The sequence below is a fragment of the Orcinus orca genome, chromosome 10, assembly GCF_937001465.1.
Source record: "Orcinus orca chromosome 10, mOrcOrc1.1, whole genome shotgun sequence".
In the NCBI taxonomy this organism is placed as follows: Eukaryota; Metazoa; Chordata; class Mammalia; order Artiodactyla; family Delphinidae; genus Orcinus; species Orcinus orca.
This window is the reverse complement of record NC_064568.1, coordinates 45,398,606-45,420,426: the sequence shown is the minus strand read 5'-3', so window position 1 is coordinate 45,420,426 and position 21,821 is coordinate 45,398,606. Positions and strand designations below refer to the sequence as shown.

The following is a 21,821-nucleotide window of genomic DNA, read 5'->3' as shown; positions in this document are numbered from 1 at the left end:
GGGACATTACAAAAAGCAACCCACAGTATGAGCCATATGTTACATAAAACATACCTATAAATACATATAATATATAAACATTTTTAACCGTACAAACTGCAATCCTAAGTATTATATTTTATTATGTTACAGTTTTTAAAATATTACCTTTTTAAAATTCAAAACACTGACAAATCGGCTGTTAGTTCTAGCAAGCAACCCTATTTAAAGAATGGGCCATGGTTTGAGTTGCCTTCTCTCCTTATTCCTTCCAAAAGAAATGTTTGTCCAAGGATATGTGAATATTTAAAAATCCATTTTAGATTCAAACATTAACAACCACCAGTAAATACTACCCAGCAACTCTTAATACAAAGGCCACTTTCAGTAACTGCCTTTGGGTTGATGAAGTTCAGGCAGAGAAAGAAGTATTTCTGTCCTCAGAAGATGGTGCTTTCTCTTCTACAGCAGTCTCTCACCCCACACCCTAAGTGCCCACAGTAACTTACAGTGCTTGAAAGAACAGACCCACCTGGACCGCCTATTGTAGCTTCTGCCTCGGTGATAACTGTCGCTCCTCTGGCTTCTACTTCGACTCCGACTCCTGCTATAGTAGCTATCGTAGGTGTAGGACCTGCTTTAAACAGCAATAACAAACACTAAATCTTCCCATTCAAATACTCATATATTCCCATTTCTTTTTAGCTTCTTAAGTGTCCTCTTAGAACATGGGCACTATATGACAGTATGAAGACACATCTGCAGAACAAGTACTGGAAACATTTAACAACTGCCCCAAATCAGACTTACCGTATTAAACAGAAAAATGTTATAGTTTCTTTTCTGCATTGAAAAATATCACAAAATTAACACTGAGTTAGTTCAATTGAATCTCATGGATCTTATTAGACAATTATAGTCAATAAATCCCTGCCATTACAATTCGACATCAATTATCACTTTTGACATTAGAGCACAATGGGCCAACAGATTAAAAACTGTTCAAAAAGACAAACATATGTTTTTCAATAACATACAACACCTTTTAAAAGGGAATTAAGGGCTTTATAAAACAAGGCCCTTTTAATTCTGCCCCCACAGGTGGTTTCCCAACCCCTGTCCATACCTGGACCGACTGTGGGGATCGTACGAGCTGCTCCTGGATCTGCTCCTGCTGGACGTCCTAATAGGAATCACATGAGGGGCTATCAACTTGTGGATCAGGACAGGCTACATCAAAAATCTAGACATTTATTTGCCCATCAAGGAGAAAACACACAATGAAATCCAGCAGCTATATTTATTTCATTTTCATATCAAAAGTATATTGGAATTTTTTTAAAAAGCATGTTGGATTTCGCAAGAAACGTTAGAAGTTTTACACAATTCTTCTATGAGGTGCACATCAAGAAAGTCGCTGGGGAGGAACTGGGTGGGGAAGGGGGAAGACACAGGTGAACACTTGAAAGTAAAATGAAGCTGCAGCAGTGGTAAATACCTGAGAGGCAAAAAGGGGCTGGAAGAAGCTGGGAAAACCAGAAACTTGGGGTCACCCACCACACACACACTTCTTCCTTTGTCCTCTTGTAATAGTCCTCCTCTCCCAATATCTAACCCGAGTCAAGAGATGACTGCAGATGGAAACTTAGGTTAACGAGGATGTACTGGGGGTTCAGGTGGTAGTCAGGGCCTCTTTTAAATATTTCTACTGCTTCTCTTTCCTCACTCTGATAAGATCCCATCTTGAGATCAGCCAGTAAGAATCCAATAGCTCTTTGAAAGAAAGAACTAGGTGAGTAAGTAGGCCTGTCTGATAGTCAGCAATGACAAGACCCTTTTCAACAGCTACCCCACTCTGCCTGTGCAGGGCAGGCCTTCAAAAGAAGACAGATGGAGACCCCACAGTAGGACAGGATTCACAAGCTCACCTATGGCTTTTGTAACTGCGGTAGGAACTGCTCCGGCTTCTTGTGCGGCCTCTGCTGTACCACCCTCTGCTCCGACTTCTGGAGTAGCTTCTTGATCTACAAGTAAGAGTGGAAAATATATAAATCATATTAACTCATTATGCTGTTAAAACTAATTACAAGTAGGGCAGGAGGGGGAAAACCCAACAAGAGGAAAGGTCTCTGGAAAGGTCTCTCACGAACTCCTCACAGCGGGTATCACAGAGACGGCTAATGAGGGTTTAAACTGAACAGAATAAAATAAAGAGAAAACAGAAAAGGCTGATACAGGTATGTTCATAGGAGCCCTACCTGTAATACCAGAAGAGGAAACAATCCAAATCTCCATTAACAGTAGAATGGGTTAAAAAAAAATTAACACAGATATATACTGAAATATTCTAAAGTAGGAAAATGAACTACAGCTGCCATGTATCAACAGAGGTAACTCTTGGGAACATAATGTTGAGTGAAAAAGGCAAACGTAGAATATCTATACATATAAAAAAGGATTTTGTTTGAAAACAAGCAAAAGCAACATTATATATAGATAGAAACATTTATAGTAAAACTACAAAGAGAAACAACAAAATTATAATAGAAGTTTAGAATAACATTTAACTCTAGGAGAGAAGAGAGAAAGTAGGGTAGCATCGGGTAGGACTACATTAGGTATATCAAAGCTCTATTTTTAAAGCTAGATACCATTTAAAATTATTTTTTATACCTTAATCATTAAAAAAATTTATACCTATTTAATATTTAATAAAACAAACAAGAAACTTAATGCAATTTTGCCCCACCCTGCTTCCCCTAGTTTATGCTTGCCATTCAGGAACTGAACCATACCCCTGTGTATGTGCTACTCAGGTAATATCTTCATAGGTTTTATTCAGTATGTACTTATGTTTTGGAAGACAGATGCAGTTTATTGGCAAAGACACATTCTGTTCTCATAAGATCCTAGTCATTTACTCAACGAACAATTATAGAGCGACTCTGTTAGGTGAATGAAAGATGAGTAGCAAACAGCCCCTGACTTCACTGAGTTTGCAGGCCAGAAGGGAAGTCAGGCCCACGTAAGTAACCGAAACAGGGAGGGCAAAGTTTAGCTATCTCAGTCTACTACCTGTGAGCTGCCCAACTTAAGAGCAAATTTCTTAGCGTTTCCATGCCTCACTGTCTTCATGTATGAAATGAGACACCACCCACTCCAAAGGCAGGGGCAGGAAGGTAGATGAGAATGGCCAGCGTCACCAACAGCTCAGAGCTGTCTGAGTGTAAACGGTAAGTACACACCGAGCGGACAGGAGGCTGGAGTAGCTCAACAGGCACCTTCATCTAGAATATGAACCCGGAGACAAAAGGCCAGGATTCACCAGCTCTCTGGGCCTTGTTGGGAGTCAGAGCAGGAGGAGGTAGAGACGCCAACAACTCAAGCATGGAATGGTCTGAGAGGGAATGAGGAGAGCTAGCAGAGGGCTTCTAGAAGGACTGAAGGGACTGAAAACATGCCCTGGCACTGGCCATGCGGAAGTACCTGAAAATCTTAGTCAGCTGAGTGAGATGGGGGAGGGAAGGCACAGAATACAAACTGCAAGCAACTGAAGAGTAAATGGGAGATGCTTATTGTAGATGGTAAATGTCGGCTCCTATTTTTAAAGAAATCTGGGTAAGGGAAGAAAATGACTGATAGAAAACTAGGAAGAAAAAAAGTTAAAGATTCTTACTGCATTTTAAGTTCAAGTGATGAAAATCAAGCACAACGTAATAAAGGATATGAGTCAGAGGCAGTGAGGCAAAACCATGAAACATTTACAAGGAAAAGAAAAGAATACAAATTACTTGTTAACTTCATACCACCATCACCAATTTTTTTAGTTTTAAAAATGCTCATTCTCTGCATTAGCCAGTCTATGCTGATGACAATAGTTAGACGTAACTTGAACCAAAAATCAACCAATCAATCTTAAGATGATCATTTTTACCATTTCCTGCCCCTGAATAAAGATCAACTAGATGCAAGTCCTTGGCAGGTAACTTTGCCTCTCTGGCCCTCACCCTCCACTTGTATAAAATGGAGGGTTAGATTACTGATCTCGAAATCCTACATATTCTGTAAATGCAAGATTCCCTTCTAAGGCATCACTAACAGTAGAGAGAGCGGCCTCACTCCTTTAAAAATGGAGAACTTGCCACCTATCATGGCAACTCACTGCAGTTGCCATGGAGCTTTAATTGACAGCAATAGTTTTTTTACCCTGAGCCCAAATCTCTTCCCCTGAAATCTCTGCTCCCTGTGTCTTCAGTCTGCTCTGTGAGTCACACAGCACAAGCTTTCTCCTTATTCCCTCCCAGATATTGGGAAACAGTGATCTTGTCCCTAACTCTGATGTTCTTCCAAGCAAAACAATAACAGACTCTCCTTGGGAGAAAAAAAGGAAAAGAGAGTAATGCTCACCGATAAGATGATGTGGAACTTCTCGATCGACTCCTTGAGTGACTGTAGGAGACAGACCTTGTTCTGTGCCTTGACTTGGTCTCAGATTTACTTCGAGATCTGCTTGGACTCCTGGACTGGCTATCACCATCCCGACTAGGCGTCTGCTCATCACTCGAACTCTCCTGATTTCTTGGCCTCCGGTTTAAGCGTGCTGTCTTTCTTACTTCATCAAAGAGAGACCCAGGCCGAACTTTATTTTTGCTTTTAATTTCTATTCTCAAGCCTTGTGGTTTCATTTCAGGCACAGTAGTCAGTGCCTTAACTTCCACAGCACTTGATGTAGTAGCAGACGGTGCTGCCAGGTTCCCCACACCTTGAAGGGGTTTCCATTTATTATCCATGAGGCTGGTCTGGCTTTTCTCAGCCACCTCTCTCTTCACAGTGCTTTCTACAGCAGTGGCCAAGCTGGCGGAGCTGCTGTCCTGCTTTCCCACCTCACCCACCATTTTGCTTTCTGACATGCTGCTTTCCTGTTTTCCCAACTCTGCCTCAGGATGCTCTGTTGGCATATCCTGCTTTAGAACAATGCTTATATCCGGGGTGCCAAGCCTTGAATTTCCTAGAGGGGAAGCCGCCTCGGCCTTTGCTGGGGAACTCCTATCAGGAGTGCAAATCTCCATGTTGTCATCTGTTTGAAGCAGATCCTCCACTCCGCTTGGGATGCTCTCTGCAATATGCTGAATGTTCGGGGGAGAACTGACCACGTTTTCCTCAGCATTTAAAGCTGCGGGAGACACACTGAGTTTACTATCATCTTTAGTAGGCTGATCAGTATCTGATGAAACCGTTATTGGATTATGTTTACCTGAAAGACTGCCATCTTCACAGGGCTTCTCAGTTTGGGGAATATTTTCTTTTACGGCTTCCCTGTTTTCAGAAAGTTGTTTTTTCTCTTTTGCTTCCTGAGTAACTTGCTTTTCGTTAATCTCCTCCTCCTCCTCTTCACCAAATTCTAGTGGAGGCTGCCAGTGAAACGCTTGTTTTCGTTTTGGAGCCTTGTGTTTTTTCTCTTTTTTCCCTTTCAATTTCTCTTTTGCTTTTTTGGTATGTTCCCTTTTAAGATGCTCCTTGGAGCTGTGCTTATGCTTGTGGGGTTTTCCTCTACTGTTTTCTGAATTGGAATAGAACCCCTCAGAATCAGAGGTTGATGACCGCTGTTTGCTTGATTTCCAGGCACTATTACCATCAGGCAGTAAAGTACTTGCTGAAGACTTAGTTGCTGGTTTGGCTTTGATGTGAATTTCACCCAACTCTGACTCAGAATCTGAAGTGGCTTCACCTTCCTCCTTATCAGAAGATGGCCGGGAATTATTTTTACTGTTTTTAGTTGCATCTTGTTCAGAATTTGACTCAGAGTCCCATTTACTCCCAGCATAATTCTTCCTTTTGGGCTTACTGCCACTTCTAAAGTGATCAGAAGGACTTTCTTTCAAAGTTCTTTTTTTTGAATGAGGGCATTCCCGTTCAGGCTTAGATTTCTCTTCACCTCTGTTTTTCTCTTGTTTATTATTCATGTCCATTTGGACTTGCTTCTCTTTTTCCTGGGCTGACTGTGTAACCCGAACACTTGACTGTTCACTGTCTGAAGAATAATCTAAAGATGACCTGCTTTCACTGTACTTTCTATGACATGAAGACTTGTCTCTGCCTCTGACATATTTATTACGAAGTGTCTTTTCAGAGCTGCTGCTGTGCCTTTTATTTGAGGTGTTATTTTTTTTCCCATTGGATCTAAATTTTCTCTTGGCTCGTCTTCCATCATCACTGCTAACAGAAGAGTATGAAAATGATCTACTACACCGTGAGTGGTCACTGTATTTATTTCGTGAATGAGATCTAGATGAGGGAGACCTAGACCTTGAATGTGAACTAGCTAAACTTCGAGATCTTGTGTATGACCTGGAATAAGATCTACTCCTAGAAGATCTACTCCTTGACCTCGGTGAACTTTCTGAACTTCTATCACTGTATTTTGAATAAGCGCTCCGATCACTTTCTGAATTTTTTTCTCTTTTATGGTAGGATGATGAACTACCAGTCTCTTTAATATTTGCTAAACCATAAGTGCTTTGGATGGGCAGCAAATGGGTTGTTTTAGCTTTCATTTCCTGGATTCGTTCATAAGAGGGCTTCCAGGGCTTCTGTCCAGGCTTCCACCTTGAAGGAGGGGGGCTGTCACTCAGTGGTATTACAGGAATATTTTCCGCCACCACTGGTTGTACTAAAACATTTTCATTTTGTGTCACTGTTGCTCTTAAAGGTTCTGTTTTAACAGGTTTATTTTCACTTAACTGAGAGGCTGTTCCTCTTGGTGATTTTGATGCTGTTCTTTGGTGCCCTGACTTAGAACTAGATCTGGACTTTGATCTACTTCGAGAGTGTGATGAGGATTTTGACGGAGTCCTTGATCTTGAGCTTCCTCTAGAATAAGACTGTGAGTGAGATTTTGATCTGTATGAGTCTCTGCTGGAATGGGTTGAAGAGCTGTGGTCATCCTTATCAGATTTAGACCAGTCCCTCTTGGACGAGTGATGAGATGACAACGAGGAAGAACGAGATCTCCTTTCTCTATCACATGAGGATTTCACTCTTCGGGTGGAAGATTTTAAGGATTCTATGTCAGATGGTATAATAATCCTTCTCTTCTTAGTCTGTTTGTGCCTTCTGCAATGTTTCTGCTTTTTAGCTTTCTTTTTATGCTTAACCTTTTTCTCTTTTCTGCGTTTTTTATGGTGACCATCAGAGTGTCTTGCTGTGCTTAGATCTGAATAATATCCATTATAGGACCACGATCGGGATCTCTGGGACAAGCTTCTTTCATCCCATCGGCTTGAACAGGGGTCACTTAACCTATAGAAAAGGACATAATACGCATGCAATTATTTACAAGCATGTTTTCTGTGCTTTAAAATTAAAACACATTTGTTGTCAATACAAATGCATCAGCAAAAGCTTAGTTAACAACCAAGTACTGACTCTGTCAACACTTTAAGCACACATAGGAAGGATAAACCAACAGCTGATAGGCCTGGTCCCTACCTTGTAATTTCAAAGAGATCATTACTATCAGATCACTACTATCAGACTTACAAAAGGATTTTTTTCAGAGCCAAGCCAAGAATTTTCAAATTCGATAGGAAAATAGTTTTGAAAAGCAAAGCAACTACAGCAATCACAAAAGCACTGCTGCCCTACTGAGTTCCTGGCTATCATCCACTCAGTAACACTCTGCCTCCAGGAATGATTTCTGAGGGAGAATCAAATCAAGTTCCCAAACAATTCTGTTAATTCTCTGCAGATACAGGATAACTGCCTGAACTTTAGGCGAAGCCTCTTTTTCTTTTTTGGCTGCACGGCTTGTGGGATCTTAGTTCCCTGACCAGGGATCGAACCCGAGCACCAGCAGGGAAAACTCCCGAGTCCTAACCACTGGACCACCAGGGAATTCCTTAAAAACATGACTACTGTTTTCATCTCAGCCTCATACAGGTAATCAACAACTTTCCCCTACGGTTTTAGTTAAACTACTTAGTACAGAAATTAGGGGAAAAGTACATTAAATAGATGCAGACTTTACAATATCTCAGTGGCAATATCAGGGCTCAAAACTCAGAGTTCTCAGTGCCACTGTGTCTACACCACTTCCACACAGCAGACGCACACCTTTTCCTCCCTCTTCTAACTTCGAACCATTCTGCTGGATGCCCATAGAGAAAAACAGAATTCTACCATGAACAATTACACAGGGTCCCATTGGTATATTTTGCACTAGCTATTCTGGGGCCAGCCCCATTTCTAAAATAGATACTGCACTGTGGAGTGTCAATGAAGACAGGACATGGATACACTTCTGAAGAAACAAAAGTCCCTGGGGTCAGAAGTTAACACACACACTGGGTACAGATTTCCCTATCTACCCATTGATTCATTAGTGACTATGAGAACAGGCTAGGAAAGAATCTGCTATATAATATTTTTTAAGTCCTGATTATTTCTAAAATTGAACAAGAAATCTTTAAGAAATTCAGGAGGGTTATAGTCTTGTGAGGAAAAACAGAATTTTGATTTAAAAGCACCCAAAGTCAAGCAGCCCTCCTCCCATTTCCCCAAGCATTCCCAATATATTCTCTTTGGTCACAGTCTAATTTTAAAGGTAAATATTTAGTGAAAAGTCCAGAAATATGTCTCTATCCCCTTAAGACTTAAAATATAGAGGACACAGGATTGTACTTATACTTACTTATCTCCTTTACTCCACTTTTCTCCACTAGGCGGTCTATATGCTCTTAATCTCTGCATTTCTTCTTTCCAGTGAGGAGGAGTTTCACTGCTATCATCATCATCTGATTCGGAACAGGATCTTGATCTTGGAGGTGTGTGATAGCGCTTTAAAAACAAAGTTAGGAATAACTACCTTCAAAATATCTCTTAATTGTAATCTGCTATAGGACAGAGGTAGGTATAAGACCCAATCTCTGACGCCATTCAAAGGCAATAACGACTAAGTACCAAGAAGATGGTATGAAGTTGTGTCAAACTAAAAAAAATGGGAAAGCTGGAGATTCACCTGTAATCACACACAACAATTTCCTCTTTGAAGTCCTAATGGTTATATTCATTAGCCTAGATTATTCAATATACTAACATTTCTCAGCATACTGATTATTTCACATTCATTTCATATTCAAACACAGCAGTAAACACTAATCTAACAGCAGTGCCTTCCCATAACTATACAGAATACAACTAGCTCCTTGGACAGATTTTGGACTATACCTAAGATTAAAGCTAGGATTTTGCCTAGAGGTAAAAACATTTTACCGCTTAAGATAAGTAATTTGAAAAAAGTCCAGTTTTAACACACATACAATTGTGCCCCTTCCTTTAATCTTCCGTCCAGACTTTGACACAGATGGTTTCTGATCATTTACGGTGGGTGTAATATCAGGAATCTTCCTGGAAAAGAAGATTGAAAATTTATAAAAAGCAAATGCTAGGCAGTTTTCTCAGTGTTTAAATGCAGAATTTATGTTCCTATCATACAAAAACACTTCATTTAGATTCAACACTTTTGTAGAATGAGGCACTCCACATAACCCAATTTTCTAAGCAAATCCTTTAAATACAAAAACTAAAAAAAAAAAAAGTAACCGGGGGTTCCCTGGTGGCGCAGTGGTTGAGAGTCCGCCTGCCAATGCGGGCGACGTGGGTTTGTGCCCTGGTCCGGGAGGATCCCACATGCCGCAGAGCGGCTGGGCCCATGAGCCATGGCCGCTGGGCCTGCACGTCCGGAGCCTGTACTCCGCAACGGGAGAGGCCATAGCAGTGAGAGGCCCGCGTACCGCAAAAAAAAAAAAAAAAAAAAAAAAAAGTAACCCAACTGAGTAGAAATACACGATACTAGTATCAATCTTTTAAAGTACAGAACTACTTTCAAAAAAATCCTTTTTTAGATGTCTCTTGTCAAAACAGTAATGTTCTTAGGGAATCCTGAGGTATTGTTGACTCTAATGCTCAAGTGTTTTTAACAGTTTTAAATTTTATTTTATATATATATTTTTAAATATTTATTTATTTATTTTATTTATCTCGGCTGTGCTGGGTCTCAGTTGTGGCACGCGGATCTTTACTTGCGGCATGGGGGATCTTTTAGTTGTGGCATGCGGGCTCTTTACTTGCCGCATGCGGGCTCCCAGTTGTGGCATGCATGTGGGATCTAGCTCCCTGACCAGGAATTGAACCCGGGCCCCCTGCACTGGGAGCACAGAGTCCTACCCACTGGACCACATTTATTTTATATTTTTAATAGTCTGTTTGTCTACCCCACTTTACTATAAGCTGCCCCTCCTTCAATGCTCTGAATCTGCTACTTTATCTTATGGGTGATTATGGCAGCTACAGTCCTCCATGCCTGAGAAGTCTTTTCATACTTGAGTTTGTTTTGTACCTGTTATGATTAACATAATGGCTAGCTTTTATTGAGGACTTACTATGTGTCAGGCGTTATATTAATAAACATTTTAAACATACTTATTTATTGGGTAAAAATACATAACATAAAATTGGCCATTTTAACCATTTTTAAATGTACAATTCAGTGGCATTAATTATACTCAAAACGTTGTGCAACCATCACTACTATCTTTCCAAAACTTCTTCATCACTTCATCCTGAAACTCTACCTATTAAGCAATACCTCTCCATTTCCCTCATTCCCTTAGCCTCTGGTAACCTCTAATTTAGCTGAATAACATTCCATTGTATATATATATACACTACATTTTGTTTATCCATTCATCTGTTGGTGGACGCGTGAGTTGTCTCCATGTTTTTGCTACTGTGAATAATGCTGCAATGAACCCTGGAGTACATGTATCTGTTTGAATCTATTTTCAATACTTTTGGATATGTACCTAGGAGTAGACATGCTGAGTTACATGGTAAATCCATATTTAACTTTTTGAGGAACCACCAAACTGTTTTCCACAGCAGCTGCATCATTTTAGACTCCTCCTAGCAATGTATGAGGATTCCAATTTTCTCCACATCCTCACCAACACCAGTTTTTTGGGGTTTTGTTTTAAATTACAGCCGTCCTAGTAGGTGAGACACGGTATCTCACTGTGGGTCTGATTTGCATTTTCCTAACGACTAATGATATTAAATATCTTTTCACATGTTTGTTCCCCATTTGTACATCTTCTTTGGAGAAGTGTCTATTCAAGTGCTTTGCCCATTTTTAAAATGAGTTGTCTTTTTGTTGCTATTGCTCATGCTTTTGGTGTCAAATATAAGAATCCACTGCTGAACCTAAGGTCATGAAGGTTTACCCCTATGTTTCCTTCTAAGAGTTTTATGGTTTTAGTTCTTATATTTAGGTCATTGACCCATTTTGAGTTAATGTTTGCATATGATGTGAGGTAGGGTCCAACCTCATTCTTTTGCATGTGGAAATCCAGGTGTCTCAGCACCATTTATTGAAGAGACTATTCTTTCTCCATGGAATGGACTTTGCACCCTTATCTAAAATATATTGGCCATGCAAAGTTTGAATCTCAGCATCAAAAATCAGAATTTTTATCATCTTGGGCCAGTTATTTAGCTCTTTGAGCTTCAGCTTTCACACTTGTAAAACAGAGATAACACTTCAACTTATTTATACGAATTAAAGAGATAATGTATGAAAAACTGTTAGTTCAGTGCTTTGCATATAGTAAGGGCTTCCCCCCAGAGCAGGGTTCTCAAACTCAAATGCTGACAGGCAGGTAATGTAAATCTGTGAAGTGGACACAATAGAATAGTTCACTTTCCACTTGATTATTCTTCCACTTGAAGAATAACAGTTCAAGCCCAGTGATATACTTCAACTTCTCTTGGTCAGGAGACAGCAGAGATTGGTATGAATAGGGACAGCACTCTGAGTAGCCACTAATTTTTGCCTTGCAGTGTAACAGAACCAATGTTTTGGAGGATTCTTCAATTTCTCAAGAGAAGAAAAAATCTGAATTTTTGTATGAGTCAACAATGTTTGAGCCAGTGTATGAGCCAATGGTGACACTGTCATGAGAGGTGTCATGAACCTAAGGAATATAATGAATCCAATTCTGGACACCTGGGAGCCAATTTTTTAAAATAAAACAATAATATGAAGGACAAATAACATAGGTCTATACTCCAATGTTTTCATGATCCACCAGTTTTCTCTTCTGCTACAGAGGCTCTCAGACCATGAGTAGGTCCCATATTTCAGGGTCTGAACCTCAATCATGGGGGACCAGATATTGGATGTTCTCAGTGTCCACTATGCCCATCCTCTCGGAGACTCACACTGCTCACCTAATCCACACGCCACTGAGGTACTAACCAGAGGTCAATATAATAAATGACACTGGGAAAAAAAAAATCTAATGGCCATAGATGTATGGGTTTATTTCTGGACTCTCAATTCTATTCCATTGGTCTCTATGTCTATCCTTATGCCAGTACCACACTATTTTTTTTTGAATTTTATTTTATTTTTTTACACAGCAGGTTCTTATTAGATACCACACTATTTTGATGACTGCAGCTTTGTAGTAAATTTTGAAATCAGGACATATGAGTCCTCCAACTTTGTCTTTCTCCCTCAAGATTGTTTCGGCTATTTGGGACACCTTGCAATTCTATACAAACTTGGACATTGACTTTTCCATTTCTGCAAAGTCTACTGGAATTTGACTGAACCCATAGCTCATTCTGAGTAGTACTGACATCTTAATATTAAGCCTTCCAATCCATGAACATAGAATGTCTTTCCACTTATTTAGGTTTTAATTTCTTTCAGCAGTATTTTAGATATATACCTATAGTTTTCATCGTACAAGTCTTTCACCTCCTTGATTTAATTTATTCCTAGGTATTTTATTCTTTTAGATGTTATTTCATGGAATTACTTTCTCAATTTCCTTTTCAGATTGTTCATTGCTGGTTGTTAATAAGTGTTTTAGAGGCATTAGTTCATTTAATTCTCATAACAACACTATGAGGTAGGTACTATTATCATCTCCATTTTAAAGACAAAGAATTTTAAGATTAAGAGGTTAAAAATGTTGCCCAAGGTCACGGAAAGAAATTAAACTTGACTCTTATAACCATTTTATAGGGTTTTCCCAACCAGGAATCTGGCTCCAGATAAACACACAATATTACTATAAGAAAACCTTGACTAAAAAGTATATTATAGTCTTTTCAGTCATTTCATATTCATGACATCATTTGATTCTCACAATGAGAGATGTAACAGGGACTCTTGGCAGGCAATTGTTAACCTCGTTTTCCTCATGAAGAACAAAGCACTGAACCAAATGACTTGCCTATTAAGTGTTCGGCACAAATTAATGTTCACCTGGGAACCTTTTAGATGCTGATCCAATGCTGCCACCCTCTACCTCCTCCCCACAACATTCTGATTTAATCTGCTGTATGGCCCAGAAACTGGTATTTTTAAAAGCTTGCCAAATTACTCTGAAGTGCAGCTGAAGATGAGAACAAATGAATTAGAGCAAGTGTGGAACCCAGCTTTCGCTAAGTGAATTATAAGTGATAATGAGCTTAACTGCTGGTAAATTCAGTAAGGTGGCAAGCTCACTAAGGCTGACAGCCCCTGTTTCTTATCCTTGCATACCTTGCATTCTTAGCACACAATTCTAGCTCCCAAACAACTGATCAAATCTCAAACATTCTAATGAAATAGATCTACTTGCTATCTTTGTATGACACAACTACCTGCCAATTATGATTTAAAATAATTCTGCAGAATATAACTTCCAAAGATGTTATGTAACCAAAGAAGAGTGATGACCAAATAAACTTACTAGCAATATTCAACCATAAATACAAGACAGTGGTATAAACTACTTTAAAAATACCAGATAACAGGGGTTGGCAAACTTTTTCTTAAGAAAAGAGTCCAAGAGTAAATATTTTAGGATTTTTAGGCCAAGAAGAAAATTAAGATAACTATGTAACAAAAAGAAAACAAGTCTTCACAAATGTTTTATCAATGAAATTAGAAAGAATCATTTTTTGTGACACAGATCTACTAAGGAGAGTGGAATTCTTTTTCAGGGAGAATAACATTTCACTTCATTTAACTAGGGTTCAGTATCCCCTATCAAAGCAGATAGTGTTAATACTGTTCTTCTGGTAATGCGGATCTGTAATGAGATTTTTACATACTCCATTTCTGAAAATATCTTTCCACACAGATGGATTTTATGTGTAGCACCTGAAATACTGGAGAGTTATAACTGCATCACCGTGAGGTGTAGTGCACTGAATAGCATATAAAGCGATGAGAGCACCACATACAAACTCTCTGCAACTCTTTGATTCTGCTGCTGTATCACAAAAACAGCCCACGAAAAACAGTGAACAAACGGATGTGGCTGTGTTCCAGTAAAACTTTATTTATGGACACTGAAATTTGAATTTCATGTAATTTTCACATGTCACAAAATATTATTCTTCTTTTGATTTTTTCCACAAACATTTAAAAACATAAAAACCACATTTAGCTCATGGGCTGTACAAAACCAGGCAATAGGCCGAATTTAGCCCATGGACGACTATAGTTTGCCAACCCCCGCTAGATGACACTAAAACTGACCTTTCAAGTTTCCTACTTTCTGAAAACCAAATGGATTGGATCAATGAATGGTGTCTTATATTTTCAGAAAGAAGGATCCCACTAAAATTTGTTCACAATATATTATGTTATATTATATATAATAATATAATTAACAGCAAAACTACTGATACCTTACAAAGCTCACTAAAAAGGTTTACAGAACTGTCATAAAGAGAATATTCAATTTTTAAAAATGAAAACATCAGTATGTTAAGCTATTAGTTCAAAGATACATCCCATTTCATAATAGCTTTTTAAAATGAGAAAATACAGAATTTTAAAATTTCTAATGAACTAAATAACCACAATCAAGAGACTTGATTGTGAACAGGGACATGTGCATAACTTCTCAGGCTTCAATATTAACTCTTCATAGGAAACGTGTCAATTACACCAACCACTTTATGGTATTTCTATTCATATATTTCCCTTAACAATTCTAAACTTGAGTCTAACACACAAAATACACTAATTACTATTTTTTGAGACCAAATCTAAAGCTACATGTTAGCTTTTCCAGGATAGAGGATTTATCACTGAGCAAGTTAACAACAGTAACATATGGGACTAAATTTTATCCCCAGTCATCACGCAATAATTTTGCACTATAAACTGGAGTATGTTTTATCACTCGATTGGATCCAAAGAGTTCAACTAACCCTGTTTTGACAACCAAAATCTCACCCCTAATGAAAGGCCAAGTAAATGAGATTGGTAATGAAATCTTTCCAGATCTCCACTAAGAACTTCTCCCCGATCAACTTGCCAAACCCCCTCTCTCTACTAGCAGAATATGAATTTTGAAAGGTAGGGTACATGTCATTTACGAATTCAATATCTCCCCCAGTATAATTCAAAGTGCTCTGACTATGGGTCATGCTCAATAAATGAGTGTGGACCTGCAATGAGCTAACAGAATCACCAGTCAGAGAAACGAAAACATGTAGGTTAATCATCCTTACGGTTCAGGCTCCACTGTGACAAGAGGCATATCTCTTCTTAGTAAAAATCGGTTCTCGGGCACCGGAGGAATCTCTTCTGGGCGCACCACAGGCTTTTCCCTTTTAGCATTTGAATCGATACACCTTTTTTCATTGGTATCACTCCTCTCAGAGTGACTTAGAGGGAACAAACCGAATCACCAATTAAGATGTGTAATGTCTGCATTTTATAATAATATTAAATAATATAATAATATAATTAGCAGCAAAACTACTGATACCTTACAAAGCTCACTAAAAAGGTTTACACAACTGTCATAAAGAGAAAATATAAAACACAATGCAGTGAAAAAGCCACAGCACTAAAATTCTGATAAGAATTGCCAAATGATCCTTTTTTCTTTTCTCACCTGCAAACGCGTAAATCTTTGATATGAAACATCTGTGCTACCCTTGATTTGTTAGATTTCAATTTGAAGACCACAGAATGCTATCCTTTTCAACAATAGGTAACAAAGCTAAGTTTACAGAATCACACATACTTTCCCCATTCCAGGGTGCTTGTTTCTTAGGTAAGACTACCTTGGTGTTTCGCACTTACCCTTTTGGGCTTATTATATGTTTATTCCTTGGCTCTTCTGAACTGCTTGCTTCCTTTCGTCTCTTTTTAGAATGTTTAACTTTTGGCCTCCTCTTATGTTTCCTTCTTCTGCTTCTCTCATGTTCAATTTCACTTTCTGAGGATGATTCTGAAGAGGAAGAGGAATTGGAAGAGGAATCCGAGACTTCTGAATGAGTTGGTTTCTTCCTTTTTTTCTCAAAAACTTTTAAGAAATATTAACAAAAATATTAGTACTGGATTTCAGTGCCTATGTTTCAGAGTAAAAACATGATTACCAGGTATTGTAAAACATGTTTTGTATAAAGAAAACTAAAAACAAAATTTATTTATTCTTTTTTTAATTTTAATATTTTTTAACATCTTTATTAGAGTATAATTGCTTTACAATGAATGGTGTGTCAGTTTCTGCTTTATAACAAAGTGAATCAGTTATACATATACATATGTCCCCATATCTCTTCCCTCTTGCATCTCCCTCCCTCCCACCCTCCCTATCCCACCCCTCTACGTGGTCACAAAGCACCGAGCTGATGTCCCTGTGCTATGCGGCTGCTTCCCACTAGCTATCTATTTTACGTAAAAACAAAATTTAAATAAACTTTTTTTTTCAAGTTGATAATACAATTTGCTGGTCAGATTGTAAGGTAACAAAGCCCTCATGAAGTCTATATTCTAGTTGGGTCAGAGAAGAAAATAAGCAACTACATAATATGACAAATGATAAATGCTAAATAAAAGAAGGGGGAAGTAAAGGCAGGGTAAAGGGAACAGGGAAAGTTGAGGTAATTTAAGATAACATTTGAGCACAGGCCTGAAGGAAGTGAGGGAGGGGGTCATGCAGGTATCTGAATGAAGAGTATTCCAGAGAGAAGGAACAGCCAGCACAAAGTCCCTGAGTGCTTGACATGTCCGAATAAAGGTCAACGTGCTGGCAAGACAATGAATGAGGGGAAAGAGAGATTAGAGAAACAGCAGAAGGCCAGAATTCCTTACAGACCGTTGTAAAGACTTTAGCTTTGGCCGATGGAGAGCGAGCCCTTGGAGAAGATGGCTCTGGGTGCTGCTGAGGACTGTAGAGGGTCAAGAGTGTAAGCAAGGAGACCAGTCAGGAAGCTATCGTTGCTGAGAAAAGATTACAGAGGAGCAAGGACAGAGGCAAAGTGAACAGTAATGAGGCTATTGCTATCTTGTAAAAGATACCTGGGTTTGGACCACGCTGATAGCAGGGGAAGTAAAAAGAAGAGGTCAGATTTGAAAAGATTCCCTGATGGGTTGGATACAGGGTATGATATAGAGGCATCAGGGCTATTGCTATACTACTCGTAGGAGTTTCTTCCACTACTGAAATCTAGGAGGTATCTTTAAGTTACAGTCTTCAACATGTGTTACCTGCATCCTAGCTCCCTCTACCCCCAAAACACTCTTACCATCTTTTGTTGACTTCGTGGCAAGCACCCCACAGTCAATAACTCGCACATCGGCATAAGGTCTACTTGCAGCATCAGTTTTCAGATTTTCAATTTGTTCGATTACTTCAAAACCGGAAATAACTAGTCCAAAGACAACATGCACCCTGTTGCAATACAAATTCAAGAAAAAATTGTTTTGAGGATAATTAAGCCATGAGCAGTAATCAAGACAACTGTTATCAATGACATATCCACAGACCTGAAAATAAGAGCGAAGTGTTTGATGTATGAAGCAACTAGAAGGAAATTAGAACTACTGCTTCATAAAAGGAAAAAAAAAAAAATCTCAAACTGGGCCTTAGTTTTCTGCCTTAAAAACAATGGTTCTTAACTATTTTATAGTAAAGAGTCTGATAACAATCAGATTGGACTTGATACTCAGACACCATCCTTACAGGGTCACTCAAGAGCGCATGCCTGAGAAGTTCACCCATGAGCCCACGCAAAGACCCCTTCAGTGACATGAGAGGTCTCAAGACTACTGCACCCTGTGATCCTTAGGAAGAGCTCAGCTATGAGATTAACCCAGAGATCAAGAGCGCCCCCTTGAGGGTTCACCCATGGTCTAATCTGTCTTGAACTGGCCACCCAAACACCTCTCCAAGATAAAAAGAACATAACTCTTACCCATCCAGGTGTGGAGCAGGTTTTGTGGTACTGTGTAACAAACATCAACATAAAGAAGATGGCAAAAACCAGGTGTTCAGGTGAACAGAGCAGAAGGGTTTAAATCACAGCATGTAGAGGACAAAGAGGTAAAGATAAAAAGATAGGGGAAAAAGTTAAACATGTTACACACCTGAACTTAATAAGCTTTAAAACAGCAACAGTAGTCATTTTACTGATTTAAAAAAACCCTCAAGATTATAATGAATTACAAACTCATATCTCTCTCCAACATGAAGACTATATATGTATACATATATGTGATATAGGTTTGAAATACACAGCATAAATATACATTAAAATTAAAGTTATTCTCAAATCCAAAACAATGACAACAACAACAAACTCAAAATTTATCAAGATAATTAAACAAGAATAAAAAACACCTAGCCATTTGCTTATGGAAAGAAGTGTGATCAACACTTAACACTTGCCCCACATACTTAAATGAATTTTTCTATCCATTATTTTTCATACTGAGTCAGTCTGCATCTTTTAAGCAGGCAGATGGAGGTAGGCCTCAGGAGTCCTGCTTTCAGAACTTCCTGCCCCTCTTCCTTCACCTAAGGTGACCCTCTGCCACTCACAGCAACTCTGAAAATGCAGTAGGGAGCAAACCTTCAATCTGCTAACACTCTGACAGCAAACTAAGTAATCATGACATTATAGACACTTTAAATTTCCATGGCCCAGAAAACACCCAACCGCTGCTTCTATAGTCACAAACTGGCAGTCACTCTTGGGAAGTCTTATGGGGTATATTTGGTTAAGATGTTTTGAACCCAAGCTAGTTTTCCCATAACACTTTCACAGATCTTCAGACTATGTGAATTTCAGCGGGAAAAAATTCAAACGCAGATAACTAGACTCAGAAGTATCTATCACAAACATCTTAGTTTATAAGAAAGAGAAATAATATTTGAGAGAAAGGTCACTGGATTATCAGGCCATGTTAAGGCAGTCAATTGTACTAGAAGCTCCCTTACCAATTTTTATAGTCATTTTAAGGCAATTCTATGAAACGTTAAGTCAGTAAAACACAATTTTAACCTTCACAACAATGTTAAAAATCATTCTACCAGGAAATGTAACACTTATACTTACATTAAGAATATTCAGTTCTGTAAAAGCACTACAGAATTTAGTTTTAAAAAATTAAAATATCAACTCAAGAGGTGCCAGAATTTTAAAGGGAATCTTGAGTTTTAAAACCACTGTCTCAAATTTTCCTTAGAAGATTGAGAAGTGGTAGTTTAAGCCAATGTAACAATAAAAATGAATAAAAACAGGCAGAAGAAAGAAAGAAGAAGAAAATCTCGCGAACTGGTGAGTCACTGATGCTTAAATCATGAAACTAGCAACCCGAAATTACCCTGGACAAGAACTTTAAGATAGAATTGTGCTTCCCATAATTAAAAAACTTTACCAAGCACAGTAAACATAGTAAGAAGTTAGTACATACGCTAGACAGTGATTCCACTGTATGAAAGATGGAAAGAGGTAAAAATTTTAAAGGTAGACATGTTCTACAATATAAGGGATCAGTCTCAAACATGCAGTAGTGAAAACAATGATTTATTGATTAGATATATTCCTCTCCCTTGGACCTTTCTCTCACAATTCTCAGATATTCTGGTAATGGGGAAAAGCCTACAGATAGTCTTAAAACACAAACAACCCAACTCAATTTGCATCCTGGCTAACAGGAGTGCTATGAAAACCACCTTAGAGCAAACCTTTGGAGCAAATAGTGAGATTAAAACATCTGAGCTAACTGCAGTGATGCAGCAACATAATACTTGAAACTCAATTTGAGGATAGAACCTTTATGGACAGACTCAAGTTTTGTTTTTAATTCAAATGAAAACTGAAGACAAACTTGGTCCTTTAGTGCAGTAGTGAAGAAAACAAATGAAGACAAGAGCAATTATTTCAAGGACAAATTTCAACTGGCCGACTGTGCCTAAACTGGTGGGAATAATTAAGTCCATTACTTGCATCTGCAATTCAGGATGCAGAAGTACAAATTTATGCTTTAGTTGGGTTAGACTACATAATAAGAATACTGAAAGTATCTTAACAAAAGCCCCCTGGGATTCTCAGCCCACACTCTAAGAGTAGAAATTCCAATGTAAAGCAAGCTTGCTGGCACTGGGCTGATGGGCCGGGGGGAATGATATGCTCGGTCCAAGCCATTCAATTCTACTAAAATGGGCAAAGAGATCTCACCCCACCAACTCTTAATTGTATTGATGTTTCAAAACTATACAGCTGTAAAGACCCAGGCAGTGGTAACATATGCTCAGTAAGTTAAGACCTTAAGGCCAGAGACTATCATAAATATGTAATTTATACATGCTTATGAAAACATACCTAAAGGAGAAACAACCACAAGAACATTTCAAATTAGAAAAGCTTTCAATATTTTCACATTTCCATTTTCTCCTGTCACTCAAACACTGATTTTCTAGTTTCCCTCACCTATGAATCTGCTTTAAAAATATATGCACATTTAAACCTTGTAAATCTTAGAAACTGAAAAGTATCACTGTTACTCCAAAAAACAATCTATATATATATTTTTACCATTATCAAAGCAGCTTTTGGCCTTATACAGAAATTAACAGTTCTGTACTGAAATGAGATCTAAACCATTATATACAATATAACCCACCCCCCAAGATGTGTGGGAACTAGGTGGTAACAAGCCACTGAAATTAAAATTATACTTCCCAGGATTAACTATGAACAATAAAACACACTTGTTTTACATGTACTGCTGCCACAGATCAAGCAGAAAGTTTTTTTTCTTAAAATGGTTCAATGCACATAACAACAGGATTAAAGAGATAAAGGCAAAGAAAGAAAAAGAGAGAGCCTTAGAGTAATGAGACATTACCTTTGGAGCGCACGGTGTAACACTCTTTCTGTAAATTTTACACAAAAATGGCAAGAAATAAATTGTAATACACTTTTAAGACAAGACTGAATCTATGTTTTAATATCAATATAACTTTGAAATTAAATACTTTCAAGTTTTATGCAAAGCAAGAAAGCTTTTTAAAAAGGAGGGCTCTAAATTTTCTTTCACATAGGATATGTATGTAGAGATGAATTATGTTTAAGAAAAGCATTGTAGTTGAAGTGGGAATCTGCTCAGGTCCCTAATATTGTAACACCAGAGTGTGAATAATAGCTAGAAACAAAACATTATATATTGCTTTACAAATCACAGAAACTGGCTAAGTCATCAACTAACATCCTTCTCAGAAAGAGAATAATGTATCCTGAATACATACATTAGTAAAAAATCTGAATGCCCAGGAGCAGTTACTAGCAGTAGAAATCAAAAATTTCAATGGAAAGAACTGAGTTAAGAGACTTAAAACAAAATTTCAGGGAACTTTTTTTACTAATTCACTTCAAACAATTAAAGTACCTTTCATGTTTCTACATTTGAAAGCTTTTTTGGTCACACATCGAAACAGATTACCATCAGGAGTTAATGACCAAATGTTTAGACTGTA

General features: G+C 38.3%; 1 protein-coding gene across 10 annotated transcripts in view; it reads right to left on the bottom strand.

Moving 5' to 3' along the window:
* The window catches only part of NKTR (natural killer cell triggering receptor), a 49,186-nt gene that overhangs the window by 4,079 nt on the left and 23,286 nt on the right, over positions 1-21,821 (bottom strand). For 3 of the 10 annotated variants that reach the window (XM_033402032.2, XM_033402022.2, XM_033402030.2), the window contains 11 exons: positions 18,256-18,285; positions 17,587-17,732; positions 16,139-16,361; positions 15,559-15,714; positions 9,297-9,384; positions 8,669-8,814; positions 4,387-7,278; positions 1,908-2,003; positions 1,106-1,162; positions 790-822; positions 512-616 (listed from right to left, as the gene is read on the bottom strand). In XM_033402032.2, coding sequence (XP_033257923.1) covers positions 512-616; positions 790-822; positions 1,106-1,162; positions 1,908-2,003; positions 4,387-7,278; positions 8,669-8,814; positions 9,297-9,384; positions 15,559-15,714; positions 16,139-16,361; positions 17,587-17,732; positions 18,256-18,285 — 3,972 coding nt within the window. Of the gene's footprint in view, positions 1-511; positions 617-789; positions 823-1,105; positions 1,163-1,907; positions 2,004-4,386; positions 7,279-8,668; positions 8,815-9,296; positions 9,385-15,558; positions 15,715-16,138; positions 16,362-17,586; positions 17,733-18,255; positions 18,286-21,193; positions 21,222-21,821 lie in introns of those variants that run through there. The other 7 variants (XM_033402026.2, XM_033402033.2, XM_033402023.2 and 4 more) reach the window with 7 other exon arrangements.